Here is a 16,648-nt window from a genome sequence, read left to right on the forward strand (position 1 = left end):
GGAGGGTAAGGCATCTGCAGATAATCAGGGCACTCGGTGATTTTTCAGTACCCTTTTCTCAAATACAGTCAATACACTCAAATACACAAACACACTGTCTAAGGAGAGCAAGGTCATCCTGCTCAATGCCCTAAACTTTCCTCCTCTACCTCTTTCTATATATTGGGTCCACCTTTCTTCAAGGTACCGCGGTGGCTAACAGCATGAACTCTGGAGCCAGACCGCTTCAGTTTGAACGCTGGTTCCGTAGCTACTTGCGTGGCCCTGGGAAAGTCATGTAGCTTCTGTGAGTCTTAGTTCTTTGTGTATGAAGCGTGGAATTGCTAGAATATCTTCCTTGTATGGTTGTCATGAGGATTTTAAAAATAGCATATATAATAGTTTCTGAAACACACTACATATAATTTAAGTGTTAGCACAGGTGTCTAAGGAGAGCCCCTCAGTCTCTCCAAGGTGAAGTCCTCTGCCTGAATCACTGCATCCACATTCCCTCCTCCCATCTTTATGGTTTTGTTCTACCAATTATCCCTCTCCTACATTCTTATTTCTTCTTTGTTGAATCCTTTGCCTCTGTCCGCAAATGTACTCAAATCCCCTCCTTCCCCCCGCCCCAAGAAATAAATTATCATCACTGGAGCACCCCATAGATTTACTATCCTACTTCCCTACCTCCCTTCAAACCCAAATGCACTCTCAGTCTCAAATAAGTTACCAAAGCTCAACACTTCACTTCCCATCCTTCCCAGCCCTTGGGAATCTAGGATAGTGTGCCCTGCCTTCATGCAGAATAGATACTCTGTAAGAGAAGGGGTACGTCCCACTTCTCCAGGAAAATTAGGAGTAAAGTGAGCAGAAAGACGAAAAGCTTTGAAATAAAGATATCAGGACTCCATGAAGAAAGCTCAGTGCTTCTCTCTGTAACCATGTATCATAAGGATATGTGGGAAAATTGAATTCTCTCTCCCACAGAACCACTGGATCTTCAGAGCAGAACCTGTGTCTAAGTCTGATTTAATGGGAAGAACAAAGATTTGGATTTGAAGTTCTGGCACTTACCAGACTTAAAACACAGAAGCACTGAACGAGTTCAACCTTCTGAATTTCTATAATCTGGTCTGCAAAACACAGATGATAAGATCGGCACCTATGTTAGAGTTCTTGTGAGAAATCAGTAAAAGAGTGTGTGCGGGATAAAGTTTTATTCTAAAGAATAAGTTAGTGTCTGTCACAAGGCAAGTGCTCACTGCTTGTTATCAATGATTAAAGAGGATTTCTATAAAAAAATGGAAGTGAAATAGAGAATTGTCTTGTGGCTCCCAGGCAACATCATAAATACAGGAGTCCTCCCTTAGGTGAGGGGGATATGTTCCAAGACCTGTGGGATGTACCTGAGACCACCGATGGTACTGAGCCCTATATACACTATGGTTTTTTCTATACATACTCATCTGTGGCAAAGTTTAATGTATAAATTAGGCACAGTAAGAGATGAACAATAAGAAGTAATAATAAAATACAACAATATAACAATACACTGCAATAGAAGTAGGGATGTGGTCTTTCTCAAAATATCTTATTGTACCGTACGCACCCTTCTTATGGTGATGTGAGATGATAACGTGCCTACGTGATGAGATGAAGTGAGGTGAATGATGTAGGTCTTGTGACATAGCATTAGGCTGCTACTGACCTTCTGATGGTAGGTCAGAAGGAGGATCAGCTGCGTCTAGACCGAGGTTGACAGCGGGTAACTGAAACCAGGGAAAGTAAAATTGCAGATAAGGGGGGGATTACTGTACTAATAAACAAGCAAGTCTAAAAGCCAAATCCAATTGTTCTCAGTGAAAGGAAACACAGGAAAAATACGTCATGTGGCCAAATGTCTCCCTGAAAAATTCACAGATCTATGGGGTTCTTCTGCCAGTCTGGAAGGAGAGAAAAATTCCTCCACTGCTCAAAATTCCCTCCCCGTGTGGTGCATCACATGCCTGAGCTTTGGGCAACAGAGGGCTGCCCAGTTGCCATAGTAACCCAGGGAGGAAGGAATCTTTTCAGTCACTCACTGCCATTTGGTCCCTGTATCCCAATCAATACAGGGCAACATAGATTTCCCACAGGAAGTCCAGGGGAGTAACTTCTAGAAAGAACTGCCCTCCAAAAAAATCCATGTTCCTCTCCAATGCACACACTTCATGCTTGACATAAAACGCAGATTTATATTTCACACTGCCTGTGGCTACACCTCATACTCGAGAGATCATTAGTGTTCCTGCCCTATGAGTACGTGCATCATTCAAATACCTGAGGACCTTATCATATCCTGTCTTTGCTCAGACTCAGACAAAGAAACTCAGTTGTTTTAATCTCATTTCGTAAGTCAATCTCTCACACTGCAGATTTTTTTTTTTTAATTACGATTACTCAGTGGTGTGTCAGCCCTTAAACCTACTTGCCCCTCCTATTTCTTTTTTATTTTTTTGCCCCTACTATTTCTATCTATGTCCCTATTTTAGGAGCTTGTAATTAAGATATATATATAGATATGTATTTGTATATATAATTAGCATATAGCATTTTAAATCATTAATACATTTGCCAGATATATTTAATTATTAATATATCTAATAATTCAGTAATGTGAAATATGCTATATAATTATATAAATTATATATAATACATATATATGCTGAAGTAATGTTTATTTTTGATTTTCATTTACCAAAAATGCCCTAAAATACTATCACTTAATTTAATGAATCCTGTTGCTTTTTAGACCAAGAATGCTTTCTGCCACTTGCATTTTCCACCTTGCATTTCAAGTTATTTCTTGAATTTGTTCAGCAGACTCAAGTTAATCTCTCACCACAAGAAGCATCTAACTCAGATCTTCTGTATTTTAGTCCTTTTCCTGATGCCTTTTGCCATCATTTTGCCATTTCCACTCAACTGGCAGACATGCAAATGATGAAGTTTTACTTTTATAAGAAATTGAGGTGAATAATATAAGGGTTGAGGTGAACTATTCTTAAAATATTAATAGATATCACTTCAAGGAAAGTGCCAATTATGAGTGACTCTGTAACATTATTGCCTCAATTCAGATCACTGAAGGAAGAAAATGCACTTCTTCCTACAGACTGAAAAACACTGGCCATAAAGAAAGGAAATTCATGTGATCAATTTAATCCATAATTTCCACATAGTATCTAAAAAGTATGCCGATTATTTTTGGAAGTAACACTCTTCCGTGGACAGTGTTCCAGAAGAAAATCTACAAAGTGCCTAAACCCCTTCTGTTAACAAATGTGTGCTATTACTCCACATCATTAAAGGAAACGCAACAAAAGTCTAATATACTGTCATTTGTTGACATTTTCGCCGTGGCTTAACCAAGTTCCAGAGGATATTTTTGTTTGTTTGTTTCCCCTGAAGGATCATAACTTATAAAATGCCATCTGCTGCCGTACTTTGAGAATGTAGGTAATATTTTCTTTTGTTCAATCAAAATCAGTGCATGACAGGTACCACAACTGAATCTTCGTAACAGAAAATCTATCCTAAAACAAAGTAAGGGACTCCTTTTATGCATCAAGAAGTTGGTAGAGTAAAAAAGTGGGAGGGGCTAACATGTAAAAAAAAGAAAGGGTGGACTATAATACATCAAGTGAAAGTTCTGTAATGCAACTACTTATGAGAGATAAAGCCAATGGCAAATACTATGTGCTAAAGTTCAAAAAAGCATGCGACAGTTTTATATATAGAAATGCCAAATAAACAGTGACAAGTCTTCTTTCCCTATTGGAGATGTTAAGAAAGTAACTCCATTTTCCTGTCTCCTGGAACAACTTTTAAAATTGCAATCTCTGCGTGACATGATTTAGGCCTTGGTTTTCAGGATCTAAGGAGAAAGATGGACTTTCAGAATCCTGCCTCTCTTATTCTGTAATCAAAATGAAAGCAGAATCCATGTCTGAGAAACTTGTTCCTTTTCATTCGACTTCGTATTTTATTAAAACTGTCTTCTCTCAAAATCCAAATTACAATCCCAGAGCTGGGATATAGTCTTAGGAATTTCGAATGAGAAACATCAGTTTTTCCAAACCCAAATTCTTCAACAGAACATGCTCCCAACATAAAGATTTCCCCCTTGAGGTCAATTAGACTTCACCAGAGCAAAGTTCTTGGCTGTTCTGAAACTTAAAACATGAACCTCCCTGACTTCTGCCTCTGGGAAGATGGAGAGGAGGTACTTTTCCCTATTCCTCCCACCAAGTACATGTAAGAACCCTGGCCATGTTCTAAATAGGACAAATGTAAGAAGACTGAAAGATGGGGAAAAGGCAGCTGATCAGCTAGGCACCTAGGGACCCAGAAATGAATTCCCAGTGATTTCCTTTACCTCATACATCCCAGACTTGGAGCTGAAGAAAAGCGAATGTCATGCAACAACCTGGCCCGATCTCCAAAGAATTATGCAGAGAGGAAGAAGCTAAACTCAAAGCATATGATTGCATGCATGTAATTGTCCTATAATGATAAAATTATAGCTATGGAGAACAGATGAACAGATGTCAGGGGTTAAAGAGGAGCTGAGAGTAGGAGGAAAGTGGAGAGGCTGTAGGAGGCCTGCAGGAGAGACTGGGGTGATAGATCTGTTCTGTATCAATGTCCATATACTGGCTGTGATATTGCAACTATAGTTTCTCAAGATGTTAGCACTAGAGGAAACTGGGTAAAGGGTGCACAGGGTCTCTCTGAATTATTTCTCAGAATTGCACGTAAATCTACAATTACTTCAAAGAAAGAGATTCACTTTTTTCAAGTGCCTGTTAGATTTTAATCTGCACATTGAAATGATTGATAAAATCCTTCCAATGAAAAAGTGATGTATGTGTTTCTATTGTAATACTTGTTTTATAATCTTTGTGGAAAAACTAATCACAAACTTTAAAAGCACTCTTCATAGCAAATATTCCCATAAACTTTTCTAGAATTGGGGAAGAAAAATTCACATTCCAATTAGCCAGCATGGTTACTAAACCTATGGATGAGAAATTTTTAAAAAGGTAGATCCACGAGTGGCTTTTAATTTCGATAATTTAACAACCAATACAGGGATCATTTTTCTGTGAAGAATCACTGGTACTCCCACATTACCCTGTTGGTATTGATATGCTATATTTTCAATTTTCATCATTTGTACATTTTTCTGTGAATTTTATTTATGAGCTTTACTTCTTATTTAGTTAGCAAGCCTTCCTATATGGGTTTATCACCTAAAAAAGGATGAGACTCGTTCCTTAGCAGACATGGCATCCGGTTCTTAGTCCAAGGTGCCTGGTCTATTTCTGCATTTAGCCCAGAATGCTAACCCATGTGAAGAGTCACAGCACACATCCCTCAAGTCTGAGCAGGAATCTTTAAATGTGTGGCACCATCAAGAGGCAATAGCTTGTAGTGCTGGTGTAACAAGAACCCAGAGTTTGCTCTCAAGTATAGAGAACCCTGCTTTTAATAGCAACAGTCACAGACTATCGTTAACAAAGAAATATACCTAGACCTTGGCTCTGTGTTTCCCCAATGTGGAGTCACTAGACTATTGCTAAATGCTATTTTTTTCTTTCCAATTCCTCTTCTACCCACCTAGTGATCCAATTGAAGAAGAACAAAAAGATGTAGTAACTGTTTTTACTCTCAGTTAACCAAGGACAGCTGGCACTCATAATTTGTGAATAATTATATATATATATATATATATATATATATATACACACACATATATATGTGTGTGTGTGTGTGTGTGTGTGTGTATGTATATTAGAGGGTGGGAGAGAGAGAGAGCACGCACGTGCATGTGCACACATGAGCAGGGGAGGGGCAGAGGGAGAGAAAGAGAATCTCAAGCAGGCTCCACAGTCAGTACAGAGCCCAACATGGGGCTCTGTCCCATGAATCTGGGATCATGACCTGAGCCAAAATCAAGAGTCGGATGCTTAACTGACTGAACAACCCAGGCACCTCTAATTCCTTCAATATTTACTGAACATCTACATACATACCAACAATTTGCTACTTAAAAATACAGAAAGTCTTTAGTTTATTCTCTGATGACCCAAAGTGATCTAACCATAGACAGTAGTCTTTTTCATATTACTCACTACTTATAGAATTTTACTCTTATTTTATTAGAAATGAAAAAAGTCTGCTTAGAGAAGGGACAGCTTATTTAAGTTTGTTTTGTTTTTTGAGAGAGAGAGAACAAGCAGGAGAGGGGCAGAGAGAGAGGGAGACAGAGGATCCCAAGCAGGCTCTGCACAGTCAGCACAGAGCTGAATGTGGGGCTCAAACTCACAAACCGTGAGATCATGACCCAAGCCAAAATCAAAAGTCAGGTGCTTAACTGACTGAGCCACCCAGGAGCCCCTGGACAGCTTACTTAAGAGGTAGATAATAACATCACCATTCTAATCCTGTGCTGTCCCATATATTATAATTAATTTCCTCTTTTCAAAAAGTTTTCTCAGCGTAAGAAAATTTAAAATTGCATATACGGCTCACATTTACGGTTTCTGTTATATCTCTGAGCTAGATCCAACAGACCATCCAGGTAAGGCATCAAAGTGAAAGAAGGCGCAGAATGGCAGAGAACTGACAGACCGTTTCAAGCATTAGAGCTAAGAAAAGCAAGGCTTCATAGAATCAAGTCAATTTAAGGCTTATGCTATATCCAAAGGTTAAACTAATGATTAATGTAACGAGAGACAGTCCGATGCAGAATATAGAAAGTGAGTCATGATTTCTAAATATCTCTTTACAAAGTCTGAGCCACCAACTCTATTTGGTCAGTAAACCAACCTCTCACCCATCTGCAGTTTAACTGGCTCACTTCCCACTAGTGCAACCATTTTTGTAAAATTAAGACTATAGCCGGGATGTAGCAAGAGGAAGGGCCACACCAGGAGGAGATGCCTTCCAAGTCCATGAGACTGGATGAAAAAATAGTTCTCAATACTTAAGCTGGCCTTCACATTTCAAACACATTCGTCTTAGGGGGGAAAAATAATACAATGGCTAGGTTGCATTAGGCATGCTCTTAACATTGTCCATTCTGCTTCCACCCAAGAAATGCTATCAAAGTCTTAATGCCCAAATTGCCTTCTGGAGTCAGGAATCGCAAGGAAGAGGGAGCAATGCACGTCTACAGGTGGAGGGACTTTCACCCGATGAGGCTCACACTTCTTGGGTCCCCACACAATGTTTCCTAATTACAAAAGTGAATAGTACCAACCTGTACTGTCTCATTTCTAAAATGGTATCTGCACCTTACCATCTTAAGATTAGTGAACATATACATTTATTTTGTAAAATGCTATAATTCCTTAAATACACTCCAGTAAGATTATATTTAATCTTAGAAACATTGGTATCTGGTCTGCTCAAGAGTACACAAGCAAGACTATAGGGCCTGCAGCCTTGGCTTTTATATGACCCTGGAGAGCCCCAGTTCTTACCAAGAATGTTGTGAAATTTTCAAAATAGGGAAAAGCAACTCATTTTCATCTTTTCATTTTTGATGGCATATTGGAAGAGAATCACCCCGCTTCTGGAAGCACAAAGAATACATTTATGCTGAGGATATTTTCGTCCTTTTGCACAGAGCTTCAGAGTTACTTGGAACTAAGTACATAAACTTAACTTTGATATGTCTGAGAACTAGGGGCAAAACCTTCAGCCACAAAATAAGGAAATCCAGAATGAATGTTGTGAATGGGTATCAAAAACATTCATTTACTCTTTTCAAAAACACGTATACAGGGGCGCCTGAGTGGCTCTGTTGGTTAAGCATCCGACTTCGGCTCAGGTCATGATCTGGTGGTTCATGAGTTCAAGCCCCACGTCGGGCTCTGTGCTGACAGTGCAGAGCCCGCTTGGGATCTTCTGTCCCTCTCTCTCTGCTCCCCCCCCACTTGCACTCTCTCTCCCTCCCTTTCAAAAGTAAATAAACATTAAAAAAACCCCACATACACAATGCTTCCCATACTCTAGTCATCTTGCTAGGAGGTGGATATATAGCAGAGAGTAAGATTGATGTGGTCTCAGCCTTGTACAACCCACAATTCTTCAGTTGTAAAGTGTTTTCAGAGAACCCATTAGAACTAAATATCTTCCAAACAGTACAGAATTGCTTTCCCAGACATTTCACCTATTCAGATAATAATACCATGGGAATATTAGTATCTTCCTTGAAAGAAAGCCACCCTTGTCTTCAGGAAGGGAGAGCATGTAGAAACTCAGAAACCTTATTCTGTGGTGCTTCAGAGACCTGCATCACATTACAATGTGTCTGAGAAATGAAGAGCAAGCGTGGCCCTACTGAGTTCTATACGGCGACAATGCTATTTATCAAGGCACCCCAGATGACTGCCATCAGCCAGAAAGAAAATGTTGGATTGCTACAATGCAGTGTGAGGGAATCCATTGGTTCTCCATGATATCGCACAGATGCTTTTGGCCATGTAACCAAAGGAAAACTCTTAACAGCAGCAGGGTTTACTACAGAGTTTTTTATTTTCCCCCTTTTCTTTTTAAAATGTCTTTTCCTTGGACTGTAAGATGCACTAGATGCCATCACTACCTCCACATTACTGGGAGGGAGGCAGGTAGCAAACGAGATGAATAAAAGAATATCCTGTCAGGGTGCCTGGGTGGCTCAGTCGGTTAAGCATCTGACTTCGGTTCAGGTCATGATCTCATGGTTCGTGAGTTCAAGCCTCACGTTGGGCTCTGTGCTGACAGCTCAGAGACTGGAACCTGCTTAAGATTCTGTCTCTCTCTCTCTCTCTGCTCTCCTCCACTTGCTCTCTCTCAAAAATAAACATTAAAAAAAATTAAGAATATCCTGTCTACTGTACAATTATTTCTCTAGCCTCTAGAATATCCAGTTTGTCAAAGAATCAGCATCCTAGCCCTCTAGAGGTATCTTATCCATTAATGTCCTCTACATGGAAAACAGCTCAGAACTGAGGAGTTTAAACAACCGCAGATCAGCCCAAAAGGATGTCACAAGATTGGCAAACTGAAATACACTCACTTCATGCACACAGAGCCCTCTCAAGACCTCACTTGCACCTAGTAACTCATAGTTTGGAATATTTTTAAACAAGCCTTGATATCTGGTTTCTAAAATCATTAAAAAAAAGAAAGAAAAGGTTGGCATAATGACAAAGGCAAGAATTGGCAGTTGAGAGCAAGAAAGAAGGAATAAAAATTACAAAAAAAACTAAGCATCTCAAATAGCACAGCAGTTGAAGGCCATTTAATATAGACTCAAAGTGGATTATTATACTTCATAATAGGCCCTTGGAGGTTCATAATTAGGGTTCAATCTTTAATACTCAATACAATTACCTTGAGCTTTCACATAAAGATTGAGCAAGTAAAAAAAAAAATCCAGATGAAACACTGGTATAATCACAACTTAGCTAAAAAGTACTACAGATATTATGCTCAGTGAACCAGCCTTACTCTGCTTGGTTTCCTCACTGATGAGTTAACTCAATCTTTGGCATCTATTCATTTTACATTTGTGTGAGAGTTCTGTTTCTTTTTTGAAAATTATGCTTTGTCATCTTGGAGGTGCCTATGAAATGCTCAAGTACACTCATCCTACGGAGTCCATTAAATTGCATTGCTCACAACATAAATCTGACGGGCTGGAATCCCAGACGGAGCTTCTCTGGGCTCCTGGGGTAAATCCCAAATGGCAGGAGAACTTTACCTTCACCGACTTGCTATTTTCCTGCAGTTTTTGCTTTTCTGGCTGTGCTTTGTTTTTGTATCTGATTCTTGGCCAAGTTTGACCGGGGTTTTGGTTTGCACACAACCAGTAGTTATCTCCACTGGTGGCAGCAAGGCCTGGGGATCTGGTTTTCAGTTTGGTCACTTGGGATGCTCAGGTAGAACTGAAATCTAGCCTTGCTCAGTGACAGATGACTGAGCATTTGTGTTTGTTGTTGTTTTAATTTGTTGGTTGTTTCTCTATCTGTGAGTTCACATCAGGACAATACTTTGTGCCCAGTGGAAAAGCAAGCAGTCTCTTGAGATCTGGAACAGTGAAATTTTATGTTCCAGTGTTTACTTCTGACCTGTAGCCAAAGCTACGGAACTAAACTTTAAGTTCTTTCTCTGTGTCTCTGTACCTGAGGGGGGGAAAAAAATCACTGGGTACGTGTGAATCATCTTCCGACCTTCTGAGAGTAATAATAAATTAAAATGAAGGACCTCTGTCCTTGATTGGTTTACAGGGACTAATTAGCATTTAGATAAAACTAACATTTTCAAAATTCGAAGAAAATAAAATGAAATTCTAAAAATTTAAACATGTTTATGGTTAAGAGAAAGAACTTTTGCATCAAAAAATTGCTGATTTCAGAAGCCAGAAAACAGGTTTACGTGATCAAAACAAATTCTCACACAAGTCAAAGTGATTTGACAATCTGGTTTAAAAAACAGCTATATGTCTTTTCCTTGTTTTATCAGTGTATAGTGTAACACACACACAATTTCATATTTAAAATAAGTTTGGATTTGTTTTCTCCTAGAGATTAGTTTAGCTAAAAAAATTTTTTTTAATTTTATTTTAATGTTTATTTACTTTTGAGAGAGAGAGAAAGACAGAGTGAGCAAGGGAAGGGCAGAGAGAGAGGGAGACACAGAATCCCAAGCAGGCTCCAGGCTCTGAGGTGTCAACACAGAGCTTGATGTGGGGCTCGAACTCATGGAGTGTGAGATCATGAACTGAGCCGAAGCTGGACGCTTAACTGACTGAGTCACTCAGGTGCCCCTAGTTTAGCTGAAATTTTTAAGATGTCTTAAGAGTATTAGTTTACTGAAAAGATAAGCTAAGGTTATGTTTAAGATTAAGAAAAATATAGAAGTTGTATTCAACTAAACTGAATGATCATTGTGGCACACCTTTTTATGTCAATAGTAATTATGTTCTGTGATGTGTCAGCTTAAACATAATTTCCAATATCTGTAAGTTATGTACTATGGTCTTAAAGTATCTGGTTGTTCCAGAATTGAAAGAAGACCATGGAGAACAAAAGTTGCTAAAAATGTTTAAAATTGTAGTTTGCACGAAGGGAGCTTTATTTGACTTGGTTGATAATACTTGCAAATAGTAAGTCTATAAAAATGTAATTAAAACGGTCAAATTTTGGCAAAGCTTGCACAACTGTGATGGGTTTACTCATAAAGTAATTGTTTAAAAAATGTATTGCATGACAAATGCCCTATTAACATAAAACTAAAACGCAGTTATCTATATTGGAATGACAGACTGATCTTGGAGAAATCAGCCCATGCTTATGAAAGGTAACAAAAGGTTATTTTTCTACGTGATCTGCCCAGAGAACAGAGATTTAGTATCTCACAAGAGTAACTTTTTTGTGCTTTGTGCTGAGAGATATCCCTGAATATTTAAATGCCAAAAAATTCCTCATTTCCTAATTATTTAAGATTTACTCTTTATCACAGAGTAATGTATCGTTGCTTTATTAGGTAGGCAAATTGCAAATATTCATTGTTCTTAGGCATCCACAATCCTTTATTAGTCACGTAACGAAATCACCTCTGATTAATTTTGTCTTCCCAAAATCAGACACTAAATTCAGGGGCAAAAAAAACCAAACAAATTTTCCAAGATATCTTTTATATATGAACTATCCCTAAGTTTTCCCAGAGGACCCCTGGCGAGCGCAAGATTTGTTCCTTGACCTATGAAAAGAAGAATGTTGGAAATAATTAGGTTTGCTATGCCCTTTATTGATGAATAGCTCAACACCATCAAAAATGGCATAGAAAGATTTGTCAAATCAAGTGAGGAGCTCATCCTTCCCTAGGCTAATGTTGTACAGGTGAAATATTATAATATATATTAAGTCCAGAGATGGTGCCCTTTACAGAAAGGTCTTGGATATATGCCAATGTCCTCATCCTCTATAATATGTTCTTACCCTCAGGGGAAACGCTGATTAAATAAGACCAATGTCCTATGACCCGATAGAGGATTTTAACTCTCCTTGCTTATACCACTCATTAACTTCACCACAGATTAACCATAGCTTCTTACTCTTACCCTTACCGAGTGGTCTCTACTTTCCTCTCATGTTTGCCTAGACACTTGGCTGTAAGTTATAGACTGCATCACGCCTTCAACAAAGAAAGAGTCTCAGAGCCTTGGGGATAGGACTTTACCAGATACTCTTTCTTCACTCTTGAGATTTCAGAGAACAGACTTGTGGGTAGAGGTTTCTGAGCTGACACTGCACAGACAAGCATGAGACAGCACTAGGTGGTTAACTCAGATTTTCAGGACTTCTTTTAGTCCATAAATAGATGACTTTGTGAAATCAAACTAATGACTCAAGATGCAGAGGAGTAAGAATTAATTACATAGAACTCATCGAACTGATACTAGAAATCCAATTGCCATATGCATTGTGGAAAATCATTGGCATTACGTGTGATGTCCTATTGTCTGATGGGGAAAACCCTGTAGCATCCACCTTCATCTATCTCTAACCCTCAATTTAGTTGACTTTGATTTTGCAAACTAAGCGGAACATTGTTTTCAATGGTAGTTTTTTCTCCTTGGTGCCTCAGAATTCCCGAAGAACTGTATTTTCTAAGTCACTTTATTTTTTAATTGCAATAACATTACTTGCAGAGGCTCAATGAGAATCTATCTCCCCTTTTACTGGGATGTAATCAAATAGAAAGCAGCAGAGGCCAAGCCCAGAGCATCATAAAAATAAGCCTCATCTCATGGAGTATGACAAAGCCCATTATCGAGGCACTGGCTTTACAGGCAGTAAGGAAGGTTACTTCCTGGACTGCCAGGAACTTTAGCCGATTTGGGAACACTAGAGGAAACAGAAATTCACCAGCACTTAAAAGTGCTAAAAATGAAACGCACTGGAGGTGATGTTTGTTTGTTTTTGAGAGAGAGAGCACGCAGAGAAAAGGTCCGAGGGAGAGGGCGAGAGAGTATCTTCAGCAGATTCCATGCCCAGCATGGAGCCCAATCTCACAACCGTGTAATCATGACCTAATCAAAATCAAGCATTGGATGCCTCACCAAAAGAGCCACCCAGGCGCCCCTGGAGGTGGTTTTTGAGGTTGGTTTCCTGCCCTTGGAACAGAAGAGTGACTAAGATCATCTCAGGAAGATCGCTGGGGTGAGGGAAGACACTGAAATGCTCTCCTAGATTCCTTAATAAGTCATCAGATAGAAGCTAATTTTCTGACTTCATTAATAATAGTTGTTCAGGGATGAGAGGTAAAGCATAGGGAATATAGTCAATGGTATTAAAAAGTTGTATGGTGACAGATGGCAGCTACAGTTGTGGTGTCCATAGTGTAACGTATAGATTTGCAAAATCACTATGTTGTACCTCTGAAACTAGTGTAACATTATGTGTGAATTATACCACACTAAAAAAAGCAAGAGTTGTTCAGCACAACATTGAGCCAGGTTTGCTATCCATTACATAAGAAGGTCTCTTAGGTGCTAATTAAAACTTTTTCTGAAGTTATGTCAAAGAATCAAGCCCAAATACAATGCCTTTTTGTGACCATGAAGAATCGCTGGAGATTATTTATGACCACAAAGGGAACCGTCGTATTGGAATGCCATCTCACAGACCCACCCAAGGAACTTAGACTTCTGTAAAGGTACTCACATTTGTTTTCATTCCCAGTTACTGATCAGGATATCTGTGAGGATAGATATTAACCTACCAAAACTACAAGCAATGCAAACGATTCTTTTTCTAAAATTCCAAATGAATCTTGTTCCGTATGGATGGAAATGGCTTCTGTCCACTACAATCCAAACGTTACAATTTTGTTGTCCTGTAGGACATTATCGAGTTTGGTCTGTGGTTCAGAAATCCTATTCCAGCATACTTTCTTTCAGCAACTAAAGCTTGATACTCTGACACTTTTGTAAACTCAGCTTTATCGTCCTGCTGCATCCCTCATTAAGGAACAACTCATCATTAATGAGTTAAAATAATCTCTGACCCTGTTCATCCTGAAAAACAAATAAACAAAAAGGTCTATGCTTAAAAGAAAAAAAATAATAAGAAATGCAGTTAGTTTGTCCTCATTCATTAACGGGACTCTCAAGGGATGTTTTCTCTTTTCTCTCTCTTTTCAGTATTTTCCACAATAAGCATAAATCCACTTTAAGTAGAAAAAGACAACTCAAAAAATGTTTCCGTGTGTGTAGTTGGGGGTCACTGTATGTACTAGGAGGCACTGCTGAAGGGAGGATGGGGGTGGTGTGTGTATGTGTCCAGGACAGAAAAAAGGTTGAGCAACACTTAGCCAACCTTTCGACCTTCCAGACAACATGCTATTCAGAAAAATGTATTGCCTAATTCCCAGTGAGTCATGATTTCACTGCTTACTTCTATCAGACCATGCACATGGGAATTTGATGACATCAAGGATATAAGTCAGGGTTTACTCACAGTGTTCATGTTTGTAAGACTTAGAAGAAATTCAGTAAAAGGCACAACTACCTTGTTACATTGATCAAGAATCTACGCTTGAGAGGACTCTGCCGAGCAACTTAATTCAACACTAGGGACAGGGAGGCCTTCAAATACCCGCACGTGGCCACTAAGAGTGACTGAGAGAAGGAAGGACAGCAGAATTCTAGAAAGGCACAGCCGCGGCTGCTGCACTTGGACATCCTCCAGGCCCACACATATCCTTGGAGCGTGTCTCCAAGAAGCCGCTCAAGGGAACAGTGAGGTCAAGCCAGATGAAGATTACCAGTCGCTCCATTTCCTGCTCCCTGAGTCTCTCCTCCCTCTGCCGCCGGTGATAATCCATCAGGTCTTCGCGGCCTGAAATGGAGCTGATGCTGCTTTTCCTTTCCCGAAGGACAGGCTGGGGGGTTCCTGAGGCCTGTCTGAGGCTGTCCAGATCCGCATCATCGAACTCGACAGATCCACAAGAGAAGTTCCTCCTGGTGGCGAAGACTCTGTCCGGCTCTCCAGGAGGAAACAGATGACCAGGGCCGGGCCCCGGATAGGAAGCCCTGTCAAGGTCATCGGAGGTACAGGAGGAGGTGGAGGCCAGAAGCATCTTCCGAGCCACTCGAGGACTGGCAGGGACGCTGAGGGTGGAACTTACATAAGGGTTGCCCTCAGAAGCCGAGGGTTTATAGGGTAAAGCCCCTGAGCTCAAAGAAGAGAAATTCAGGTAATTGTCATTGTCTACGATGCTGTGAGGTAGATCCTTTTCCCCCAGTTTCGCTCGTTTGGAATTGCCCAGGGAGTTTCTGGGAGGCAAAGTGAGGGGTGTCAGCTGGTTGTCTGTGGCCCTGTGTAACCTGGGGAGAGAGCGGCTGTAGGCCCCCATGTGACTCAGGCTGCTGCCCGAATACTTCCTAGTTCTTAAACCCATGCTTTCAGATGCCGGCTCCTTGTGTCGGGTCAACTTGGGCTGAAGTGTCAGGTTGTCCTGGCTGCTCATTTTCCTGGCTTGCTTTGGGCTTGAAGGCATGCTTGCCGCCCCCGATCTGCTGATGGGAGAGAAGCCGGTGTCGCTCAGGGGACTTCCATTCCACATGGCCAGGAGTGAACCGGACGCCTTTCGGCCTTCTAGCCCCCCGAGAAAGTAGACATTGTCATGGGATTTATTCCTTGAGCTATATTTGGAATAGGGAGGCTTCTCTGCGAGCCTCAAGGACCTTTCACTGTCCCTGCCGGTATAATGATCAAAGTCCGCTCTCCCAAGTGGATACCCGCTCAGGGACGGGGAGGTGCTGAGTAGAGGGGTAGGTGGTTTCAGGGAAAGGCTTTTGTCAGTTGCATCACAGGAGAACTGCTTGCTTCCTTGGATTTTGGCCAGGGAGGGGCTACTCCTGACACTCGTTCCCAGAGGGGAAGGGCTTCTCTTAGTAGGCACAGGCTGTGAGAGGGTTAAATAAGAGCCAGAATAGTCTCCATTGGCTTTAAATCTCAGACTGGAAGAGTATTTCTTGGGGCTCAGGCTCTCCATCACGTTTTGGGAATCGTCTTCCAGGGAATTTGTCACAAAGCCTGCCTCTAAGCTACCATTTTGTAAATCAAGCTGCTTTTGCACGTGGCTATGCTCTGCCATGATCTTGCTGGAATCTGTCAAGGAAAAAGAAAAAAAAGTTTTACTTAACAAAGAAGACTGAAAAAGACCAAGTATTTGTCAGCCTACATCTGAACAAAAACAGCCTTACGTTCTGGCCTCATGTAATTAACAAACACAAATTCTGGTTTAGTAATAAACCTAGGTTTATTACTAAAATGAAGAAGCATAATGAACATTGATCTGGGATGATTTTTGTGCAAAAGAAAAATAACTCAAGAGGCCATCAATGACATTCGAGAACAAATCTCTAACAAAGTACAGGTGCAGGATTAGGCCCGTCCATAAAAAAGACAATTTCCCACTAGCGTTCCAGTCCTTGGTGGACCACCTGCTTCCTGAGTACCAGGCAAACACCCAAAGTGGTGACGCAATGGACCCTCCTTTGGATGTCTCTGCTAGAATCATTAACTGTTCAGAAGTCAAGTCCTGCAGAGACAAAATTCAC

The 16,648-nt window shown here is 40.4% G+C and overlaps 1 protein-coding gene across 2 annotated transcripts in view; it reads right to left on the reverse strand.

The window, feature by feature from the left end:
• PHLDB2 (pleckstrin homology like domain family B member 2) overlaps nt 1-16,191 on the reverse strand; it is an 88,202-nt gene extending 72,011 nt beyond the window's left edge. The window contains exon 1 of one of the 2 annotated variants that reach the window (XM_047100085.1): nt 14,848-16,191. In XM_047100085.1, the coding sequence (XP_046956041.1) occupies nt 14,848-16,182 (1,335 nt within the window). In that variant the 5' untranslated portion in view covers nt 16,183-16,191. The remainder of the gene's footprint in view (nt 1-14,847) is intronic. The other variant, XM_047100086.1, reaches the window with a different exon arrangement.
• Nucleotides 16,192-16,648: the final 457 nt, after the last annotated feature.

This window comes from Lynx rufus, unplaced genomic scaffold, assembly GCF_022079265.1.
Source record: "Lynx rufus isolate CCGP_SWC_20201006 ecotype Redwood Valley unplaced genomic scaffold, mLynRuf1.p SCAF_5, whole genome shotgun sequence".
NCBI classification, from domain to species: Eukaryota; Metazoa; Chordata; class Mammalia; order Carnivora; family Felidae; genus Lynx; species Lynx rufus.